Source organism: Malus domestica, chromosome 14, assembly GCF_042453785.1.
Source record: "Malus domestica chromosome 14, GDT2T_hap1".
Taxonomy (NCBI): domain Eukaryota; kingdom Viridiplantae; phylum Streptophyta; class Magnoliopsida; order Rosales; family Rosaceae; genus Malus; species Malus domestica.
In genome coordinates, this window is record NC_091674.1 from 3,868,088 (window position 1) to 3,879,075 (window position 10,988).

Below are 10,988 nucleotides of genomic sequence, written 5' to 3' on the forward strand. Positions count from 1 at the left end.
GCCAATGGCAGAAAATGAGGTGTGAGAAACGGAGTTGCCCGATTCCGGTGACAGCAAAGTAAGTTTAGCAGGAAGTTTTGGTGGTTGGGGTAATCGGGGGGAGATTGGTGAAGAAGTTCTAGGACTTCTCATTTGTGTCCTCATTCTAGGTGAGGCACCAATTGCAGATTCTGTAGGACTCATCATTTGGGTAAAGATTGCAGCAGTACCTGTGCTGAGATTTGAGTTGGCAAACCTTGCAAAGGAAGAGCTCATAAGAGAAGCTAAAATCCTCACACATGCAGCACTCATGGCTGCCTGCTGCTTCCACTTGGACTACTGATTGTGGGGTGATGGTGTTTCCTTTGCATCTACAGCCGTCTGGTCTCTTTGAAATCCCTGGTTGCAGATCTAGTAGGATATCGGGTTGTGCATATTCACGGTGGATAGTGGTGAGGTTGTGAAGGTTTCACGGTGGTGAGATGGAAAATTGAGAGAGAACCAACATAGTTTTTTGTGTCGATTCCCACAGACAGCGCCAAATGTTGATGCACAAAACCGGAGGGTCTTGGAATAACGTAAATCTGACCGTGAATCTGCAAGAAAGTAAAGAACATAAGATGTATTGTGGTTCACCCCATTGTTTGAGTTATGTCCACACTGAGGTTGATTGTATTTCTCTCTAACTATATGTATGGGTTACAAGGGTGAGGGGGAGTCCCTAAGAGAAAGAGAGAGTTTGAGAGAGCTCTCTGTTTGTGAGGATGAGAGCTTGAGGTTTGTGAGGGTGAGGAGGCCCTTTTATAGAATAAGGACTTTGGTACAACAGGGCTCTTGGGCTTAGGCTCTAATAATTAAAAAGAACTTTAACGAAAAGCTCTCAGTACTGTTCACTTTAACGGAAAATCACATTTTTACACTAAAAAGTCAATCCTGGTATTATTCATTTTACCCTTTATTTTGTCCTTATCGTTAAAACTCAGAGTTTTCAAGCCATTTTCATTAGTTTTCCTATAATCAAATTCTTTAATTAATTATTTTTAATTAATTTTGGATTTAATTAATTAATTAATTTTTACCAATAGACTCATCTTTTCATATGAAGTTTGAAGTGTGGTGAAAGAACGTAGAGAGCAAACACCCATATGAGAAGATGTCTCCCAACATATGCATCCTTTTTTCATACCTGTTGCGAACAAGCATAATCCTATTATATAGATCCATCTACATGACATTTAGAACACAAAAAAACATAATTCTTCTTCTACAATCCAAAGGATGCTTACTGAGAGAACCACAAAGAAATTCGCTAGAAGTTAAGTTTTCCGGTGATGGAATTCTGACTTGATCATTGAATCCTGATGAAACAAACGTCCATTGAACTACAAGCACTGAGTAGGGGCGAAATATCTATTTCAAGGACATTACGGTACACAAGCCTCGATCTTCAATTTATCTGTTTAATATTATTTCGTTGTTCATACTCTATTAAGTTAGTTGTTTACATTTATCATTTATTAGCATATATAAATATATAATTAATTGTTGATATTTATCCAACATCACAATCATAACCTTGCACCCCACCCTCCCTCACCCCACTTAGACTAATCCCCAAGACTTTGAAACCCTAGCAACGTTACTTCCACCATCCTTAAAAGCTAAGAAGTGTGATCCTTATGAACCAATACATGCACTTTGTCCAACACAAAATCGTAATCAAACATACATTAATTGAACCCTACTAATATATAATACCATACACTTGGACCTCATAGTCTATATCTATGAGTTGAAGTCGGCATTTAGGTCAGCAAGTGATGAGGTCCACAAGTGACGAAACATGTTACCAAAAGTATATATTCATAGACGATGACATGCACGGTGCAGAACACGGTGGACAAATAATGGTGGGTTCACATTAACACCAACCCGCACGTCATATCTTGGCTGATACCAAACCACTCAATTTTTAATGTGATTTTCAAGGGTTACTAGGATGGACTAAGATGTTTCCTCATTGGTCAATCAACTTATCTTATCTGCAGTCCCACAGAAAAATTCAAACTGTCTTCACGTAGAGATCCTGTCTGAGCATGCCATGCAGTCCATTTGAAATCGTCAAAGCCACATGCAGTAAAAGGACGAAATGTGTCGTGGCTTTCAATTGAACGATCAAGTTTACTTTTCATTTCGTGTCCATTTGAAATCGTCAAAGCCACACGCTTTTTATTTATTTATTTTTTTTTTTTAGGCAACAATGAAGAAATTATATTAATATGAAGCTTAATAACCTTTTTTCAGCTTTCTTGTTGTAAGTTTTGCTAAAAATGGTTTTGATTTTGATTTTTTTTTATTTTTATGAATTCTTTAACAATGAGGGTTTGACTTCATATTGTAATGCTGCAATATTAATGTACTTATATTTTGTTGAAATGGCATTTGCTTGTTCACATTTCTCATATTTTTAGGGAGGGTAATCAAGTTGCTGATTGTTTGTCTAGTTGGGTGTTGATCATCCCATTGTTTGTTGGTCGACACTATGTGCTAGTCAGGCGACGAAACTGGGGCCTAGTGCTTAGGCAGATTTAAGTAACTTTATTATATATTGTACAAATAAGTACCTATTTATACCTTAAAAATATATAATTGTATTGGAATACATAATTAAATTGAAAAATAGAATAACTTATGGATTAGAAAGTTTTAGAACATATTGAAAAACACAGGGAACTATAATATAATGAGTGTTCATCTAAGTACTTAACAAGTCTCTTACAATTTATTAAAAAAAATGCAAATGAAAGTTATCTATTTTCAATGTAAGTGAGAGATGCGACCTAAGTGAGTGCATATGCGGGTCTAAGTGGGCTAGGTAGGCGTCTAAGAAGGTCTAGGCGACCTTTCTTAATTTTCAAATGCCTAAAGATTAATCGGGCGGTAGCTAGCCACCTAACGTTTAGAACAATGTCTCATTGTTATAAATTTCTCAGCTTTCTTGTTATATGTTTTACTAAAAGTGATTTTGACTTGTTTTTTATGAAATATGTAACAGCCAGAGTTTGGCTTCATGTCTTGTTTAACTATATGCCATTGCCATCAACAATGTGCTTACTATGAGTTGGCATTGTCTCTTCAGAAATCAATATTTCTTAGAAGTGCTTCGGTTAAAGTGTTTGTACTAGAAGTGCTAGAACGCATTTACTACAAGTGATTCACGAAGAAGCACTTTTCGACAGTCCTTCAATAGTGCTTTTAACTAGTTGGAATACCGTCCAAACATTGCCTTAAAATTTCCCACGCAGGAACCGACATTCCGCGCTACTCGCATTTCAGAACAGGGACGGAAACGGCGGGACTAGAAATTAAGCCACCGAAGCAAATGTTCCCCCAATCAATTCCCGCCACGTCCTCCTTATCAACATTCATGAACGAATCAGAGTGCACGCAAATCTCAGCCGTCAATCACCAGCCTCCAGCATATTCTCCCCTCCAGAATATTCTCATCGCGAACCGAACCCAGCCAATTACACCTCGCCACGTCATCCCATCACGTGCCCTATTTCCATGTCACCGTCCCTAAACCGCATCGTTACATGCGAATATCCGACTTGGAAAGTACACGTGTAACAGCAAGGTTCCAGAAACGGAGAGCCCCGAAAGTACCAACCGTTAAATTCTCAGCCCACCCACAACTCATCTCTGTTTGTTTCCTTATATCTGCAAGCTTCCCGAATTCCGATTCGGAACTCTAGAAAATTCAATTCGTTTGCTCTCAGTCGAAACCCTAGCTCCTCCGCCATGGGAAGCGAAGGCCAAGCTTCGACCTCCTCCAACGCCTTCTCCTTCATATCGAAAGGGTGGAGGGAAGTGAAGGACTCGGCCGACGCGGATCTCCAATTGATGAAGCACCGGGCCAACGAGTTCAAGAACCTCGCGACGTCGTTCGACCGCGAGCTCGAGAACCTGTTCAAGTTCAACTCCGCGTCGTCGGCGGGGATTCGGTCGTCTTCGGCGTCTCCGCCGGCGGAGATAGACTTCGTCAAGAAGCTGCAGCCGAAGCTGTCTGAGTTTCGGAGAGTGTATTCGTCGCCGGGATTCAGCAAGAAGGTTCTGGACAAGTGGAGCCCCAGGTCGAGGATCCGGATCGATTTGTCGGAGATAAAGAATGCGCTGGTGTCGGAGGTGGAGAACAGGGATGGGGTTATGGAATTTAATAGGGGTATTAGGGGAACGCCATTGAAGTTCAGTGAGTTTTGGGGCGAGTGGAAGGGGGAGGGTAAGGAGGAGGATGAGGAGAGACAGTCTAACAAGGACTGGGAGCCAATTCGGGCGTTGAAGACGAGATTGAAAGAGTTCGAAAAGCGGGAATTTCTCGGTGGATTTAAGAACAGTGACTTTGTGGAGAAATTCAAGTCCAGCTTGGTATGTTCTCTCTACCTTCATTTCGTATTTTGTTGCTTTCAGTTCCGAGTTTCCGCAGCAATTAAATTTGTTAACTTTGTATCTTAATTCCAATCGATTTTTTTTTTTTGGGTTCTTCTTAGATTTTGATTGGCTATATGCATAAAAAAATAAAAATTGAATCTTGACTGTAGTTTGTATTGAAATGACATGGTAAAGTTTAGGTGGAAGTTGGTATTAGTGATACATATAGGTGGCTATTGTGTTTTGGTTAGTGAAAACAAAACAGAAGTAAACCGAACTATGAAACTTTAAATTTGATAGCTGTGTGCTTATTTTTGTTAGCGATATCTTTGTGAGTTTATTGGGTTGCCTACATTAAGTCGGGGTAGGGGACACTGAGAGACTATTGTGTTGAAATGTGATTGGATCCTTGGGGAATAAGATTGAACTTATGGGAAGCTAGTTACTAAGGTCTTCAGCACTAAATATGAATAAACAAGTCTAGAGTTGAAAATACGAAATATTTCATATTTGTTGTCATCGTTTGGTCATAAGAAGATATACAAAAAAAATCCTTTAGCTAAGGTTCTGAAATCATTGGAGAGAGTTTTACAGTCAACAGTAAAGGGGTTTTTGATCAACTACTTTGAACTATGCGATGCCAAACAGTGTAGGCTTACGGTAGTTCTTTGTTATGCATAAATGTTGGGAGCCCAATATCATTCGAACCACAACCTGTGCACCAATTGGAATATTTTTGGATCAGTTAAAACTTAAAACTTGATATGTGTCAATGCCTATATACTATGTCATTGGGTATAAATGCTTCAGTCTGAGCATCTAGTGTGAGACAATCCTTCTATCTAACAAGTGAGTTATTATTTTATTCAGAATGTATTCCTCTACACAATTTCATGAGGTGCATAGTGATGCCAAACAAATTATATGATGTTTGTTCAATGAAAGGAGCATTTGTTTTGGTGAATAAAACACTATATATTTAGTTATTTACCCATAGATATCACCATATCACAGTTGTTTTTTCTGCAGTTTACATTTTAAATTTCCAGGCCTTGTTATCCATGATCATCGTTTATTTCTTGGTATCTGGTAATAAAGAGGTGCATGCATATTCTTACAACTATTTTTGTTTTCTCCTGTTTTCAGAAATCAATTTACAAGGAGCCTGAGGAGTCAAAGGTTGGTATACATTCTGCAAAGTTGGCTTTTGTTTCCCGGTGTTTTTTATTGGAAATTTTTGTATTGTCTTTTTTGTTGGAATGTTTTGCTGTAACGTGTTACTGTGCAGAACTCATTTTCAGCATATTTATGTACATTATCTAATTCTTTCACTGTCATAAGCCTCCAGAGAAATTTGCTTTCTTGGATTGTTCAAAGGTGGATTTATAAGCTGGGTAAATAAAAGAAAATTTGGCGATATCTGTAAATTTTGTGTATGTTCGTTTATTCAACACATGGTTTATGCTTAAAATTCTGTACATGTGTAAAAGAAATCATAATATAGCCTTGATGCCCAAGCCCTCCTAGTCCTCACTGCTGTCCTTTTTCTTCCATTGAACTCACAACAAAGCTTGTTAATTTCTGAAACACAGTTCTAACTGTAGCCAAATAAGAGAAAAAGATGGGTTAGTAGTAGTACAGTTCCAACAAAGAATGGTTTATTTTCCAAAACTTAACCAAAAAAGATGAGAAGCTAAGATTTGTTGTTCTTGCAAACTGTGGTGTCCGTATTCCATTTACTGTACATATTGGGCAAGGGTTTCTAATCTTGATAGCAAGAGAATACTGGACTTAGATTGGGTCTTAATTATTCTAAGACTCTCGGAAACCATGGGCCTGGATTTTGATGATGGTCCTTATGAACTGGTTTTGCTGTGTCTGTTTCATTTCATAATATTTGAATTATTAAATGGAAATAACATAAAACAAATTTAACTATAAGGTAATGTGCTATTGTAATTTTCTCTTTTGTATACATGATATAGGCAGTACCTCCTTTGGATGTGACAGAACTTTTGGCATGTTTGGTTAGGCAATCTGAGCCTTTCCTGGATCAACTTGGCGTTAAGAGAAGTAAGTGATTCTTTAAGTTCTGTTTCAAGCTGTTACTGTATAAATTCTTGGGTTGGGAAACTTTGATGCTTTTGTGAAGTAATTAGATGAGTAGTGAGACTTCAAGGTTTTTCCCCTTTTTTTTTTAATATATACATATATATATATATATGTATATATATGTTTTTTTACTACATGTGTGTGTGTATATATGTTTTATATTAAATTTGATATATATTTTATTTTAAAAATTTTGGGTAAGTTATGGGATTTATAGTTCAAACTTTGTTGGACTATTTCCCAGCGTAAAATATATGATGTCAATCATGGTATAAACGATGTTCCAAACTCATGGCATCGACATCCCTATCATGAACATGTATCTTGAAAAATGGATTCACTTGGGTAATTTAACTTATTGAGTAGCCCCAGGATCATATCACTCTCTAACAACAATACGCACAAAAGGAAAATAAACGTAAAGGAATATATTTTCACATATCTTTTTTATTTCATTTTCCAAGACTGCTGAACTTGTACGGTATTGGAAATGACTGCAGATGTGTGTGAGAAAATAGTGGAAAGCTTGTGCAGCAAACACAAGAACCAAGTTCTGCACTCACATTCTTCTGGAGAGTCATCTGTTCTAGACAGTGAGAACATAAATGATGAATTAGATTTAAGGATAGCCAGCGTCATCCAAAGCACAGGGCATTCTTATGATGGTGGGTTTTGGACAGATCATGCAAAGCATGAACCGTCAGATGAGAAAAGACATGTTGCTATTGTCACAACTGCTAGTCTTCCTTGGATGACAGGAACAGCAGTGAATCCACTGTTTCGTGCTGCATATCTTGCAGAGTCTGCAAAACAGAATGTGACATTATTAGTTCCATGGCTTTGTAAATCAGATCAAGAACTTGTATATCCTAGCAACATCACATTTACTTCACCAGAAGAGCAGGAAATTTATATCCGTAACTGGCTTGAGGAAAGGATTGGCTTTAAAGCTGACTTTAAGATATCATTTTATCCAGGAAAGGTAATTATCTGGTGAACCTGACTATGCAAATGACTTTTTATTTATATCATATCATGGTTGCTAATTGATATCTGGTCTTGCTATATATTAGTTTTCAAAAGAAAGGCGAAGCATTTTACCAGCTGGGGACACTTCTCAGTTTATTCCGTCCAAGGATGCTGACATTGCTATTCTGGAAGAACCGGAACACTTGAATTGGTATCATCATGGTAAACGTTGGACCGATAAATTTAACCATGTTGTTGGTGTTGTTCACACAAATTACTTGGAATATATCAAGAGGGAGAAGAATGGCGCTCTCCAAGCCTTCTTTGTGAAGCACATAAACAATTGGGTTACAAGAGCATACTGCGACAAGGTATTAGTCAATTCATTGGATATCTGATGATCATGCGCAATTATTTTTTGAATGTGTTGTATCACGGTTTCTGCTAACGTTATTAGGGACTGATGGGTTCAGAAAGATATTATAGACATAGGTATGCTTTTCTTGATCTGATAACTAAATTGTTAATGATTTTTCTCCAGGTTCTTCGCCTTTCTTCTGCCACACAGGATTTACCGAAGTCTGTAATTTGCAACGTCCATGGTGTGAATCCCAAGTTCTTGAGAATTGGAGAAAAGGTGGCTGCGGAAAGGGAACTTGGACAGGAAGCGTTCTCAAAAGGAGCATATTTCTTAGGGAAGATGGTCTGGGCAAAGGGATACCGTGAGCTCATAGATTTGTTGGCAAAGCACAAGAGTGACCTTGATGGCTTCAAGTTGGACGTGTATGGAAATGGAGAGGATGCCAATGAAGTTCAGAGTACAGCTAAAAGCTTGGATTTAAATCTCAACTTTCTGAAAGGAAGAGACCATGCAGATGATTCTCTTCACGGGTAAGGATCTTATAGGAACTCTCTGTGCAAAAGCATATTAGCTTCTGTGCAGATCGTCAATTAGAAATAGCATTCGATGAATGAATGATTAAACTGTTCAATCTTACAATTTTCTTTCTTTCTTGCCCCTCTTCATTTCTACTGTTAATGATATTCTCTCTTTTGCTTGAAGGTACAAAGTCTTCATAAATCCCAGCGTTAGCGATGTGCTGTGCACGGCTACTGCTGAGGCGCTTGCCATGGGAAAGTTTGTAATTTGTGCGGATCATCCATCAAATGAATTTTTCAGATCATTTCCTAATTGCTTGACCTACGAAACGTCTGAGGAATTTGTATCCAAAGTGAAGGAAGCAATGGAAAACGAACCTCAGCCCCTCACTCCCGAGCAACGATACTATCTTTCATGGGAAGCCGCAACCCAGAGGTTCATGGAGTATTCTGAGCTTGACAAAGTCTTGAACAAAGACAACAATGGTGCGAAATCAACCATGGGGAGCCGAAAGAGGATCCCAAAATCAGCATCAATGCCTAGCTTGACCGGTATGGTTGACGGAGGATTGGCATTTGCCCACTACTGTCTCACCGGTAATGAATTCCTTAGACTATGCACTGGAGCAATTCCGGGAACCCGATACTACGACAAGCAACACTGTAAAGACCTTCGTCTCTTACCTCCCCAGGTAGAAAATCCAATATACGGGTGGTAAGTAGATTACCAGTCCAACTGTGTATAATACTAACTCATGGTATTTTAGGAGCCTGCAAGCAATGATTTAGGTAGAAAAAGATCTGTTGCTGTAAATGTATGCATTAATGGAGCATATATTTGGGTAGATATCCAGATCCAAGTTTTGCTTTCTTCTCTCGTATTTATCCGTAGAAAATTATTGACAGTATATAGCCAAGCCATGAAACTGTACTACGTTCAAACAACATAATTTATTTCTTCAAATATTTCTTCGGGAGTTTTAACGAACAAGTCAAACCTGGTACTATTCACTTTACCCTTTATTTTGTCCTTATCGTTAAAATTCAAAGTTTTCAAGCCATTTTCATTAGTTTTCCTTATTTCTTTCATAGGTGTAAAATCACTTACTTTGTTCAACAATTGCGGTATGTCGGATTTGAACTTAGGACCTTCTCTAATATAGTGGAGTTTGAAAGTCAGTAGACCAAATTACGGTGGCGTAAAATTACTCTGGTAGACGTCTTAACATCCCATCTTACTCTCCCATGTTCATTGATATTCGGATTATAGAATTTAGATCTTATTTGAATTATCAGATTGTGCGTTTTCAGTTCATATCCTGTTAATTATATCAAATCTAATTGGATCCAGTTTAAATCTCGATCCCCTGTGGAGATGCAAACTGAGTTTGCCTTTTCATTTTCTGAGGTGGCAAGACAAATCGGAATTGCCTCTTGTTTGCCTTGTCAGCATATGGAAGGAGTGAGGTATCATCTTGAGGTAACTTTGTATTTTGACAACTTAGGTGACATACTGTCTTATGCATTCCACTTAACAAAATTTAACCTACTCCAAAGGTTGAGGTTGGATATTTTATAGACCATTTATGGTGCGATCCTAATTTGTTGAAATGATGAGGAAAGCACATTAATACTTTTAAAAATTGCGTGTTTTCACAAAGCTCCATACGGGTTTCAAATTGTTTTTACAACACTCTTTCGGTTAAAAGAATTACTGATGTCATTAAAAAGTTTCGCCAATAACAAATTTGCCCTCAAAGGCTGAATTTTAAATACATCGCCTGAGCTCTATTCGTATTTTCGCATGACCCCTTCGTAAAGAAGAAAACATTATGACAGTTCAAAAATGTAAGAAAACCGACCTCGTTTGTAGTATCTATATGGGGATACTCTTTACTAGAAATATTGTTTTTGCTTCGTGAATTACTGTTAAATAATGTCGCTTCATTTTATGTTTAGAGGTTATATGAAAGCATATTAGCGGGTCTTGTTGTAAGGTTTAAAACCTTTAGGGGGTTATGTGAAAAAACAATTAACCTAAGGGGTTGAAAACACGATAAATCTCTGTGGCCATGTAATTATCTAGAAAAGTAAATTTGTCATTTAGAAGAACTTTTTTAATGGAATCGCCAAATTTTGGATGAATTATAGGATTTTGAAACGTGATATGAACTTATACACCTTTTTTAATTTGTAATATGAACTACATAAAATTTCAAGCAGTTTATCATATCAATATGAAATCATTAATTTGTCATCTTATCCCAACACCGTTAAATTTTCTATCCAAAATACTTGCACATGACTTATGTTTAGGGTTATTTCAAACGTTTGACCTCATTTTCAATTCGTTTCAGTTGTTTGCCATAAGCAATAGCTTCGTAAAAACAATGAAAGTTTAATATTTATCATTGTTTTAAAGAACAACTATCTGCAAGAACATGTGATATATATTTTGAGGACTATACTGCTGGAAAGAAACACGATTAGAATTAAGTTTCATTTTTTATTCAGAATAAAAAAAATTATTTCATTGTGTAATCATTTTCATTTTTTGGTTTGTAGAAATCCTACATTTTTATTGTCTTAAGTAAGTTTTTAGAAGGGGAGTGGAGAATTAA

General features: G+C 37.3%; 1 protein-coding gene across 1 annotated transcript; it reads left to right on the forward strand.

Moving 5' to 3' along the window:
• Positions 1–3,588: 3,588 nt before the first annotated feature.
• On the forward strand, positions 3,589–9,214 carry LOC103414953 (digalactosyldiacylglycerol synthase 1, chloroplastic-like). Its single transcript, XM_029092333.2, has 7 exons — positions 3,589–4,404; positions 5,554–5,586; positions 6,393–6,480; positions 7,020–7,501; positions 7,593–7,859; positions 8,030–8,379; positions 8,552–9,214. The coding sequence occupies exons 1-7, from the start codon at positions 3,781–3,783 to the stop codon at positions 9,084–9,086; spliced, it is 2,379 nt and encodes a 792-aa protein (XP_028948166.2). The 5' UTR covers positions 3,589–3,780; the 3' UTR covers positions 9,087–9,214.
• Positions 9,215–10,988: the final 1,774 nt, after the last annotated feature.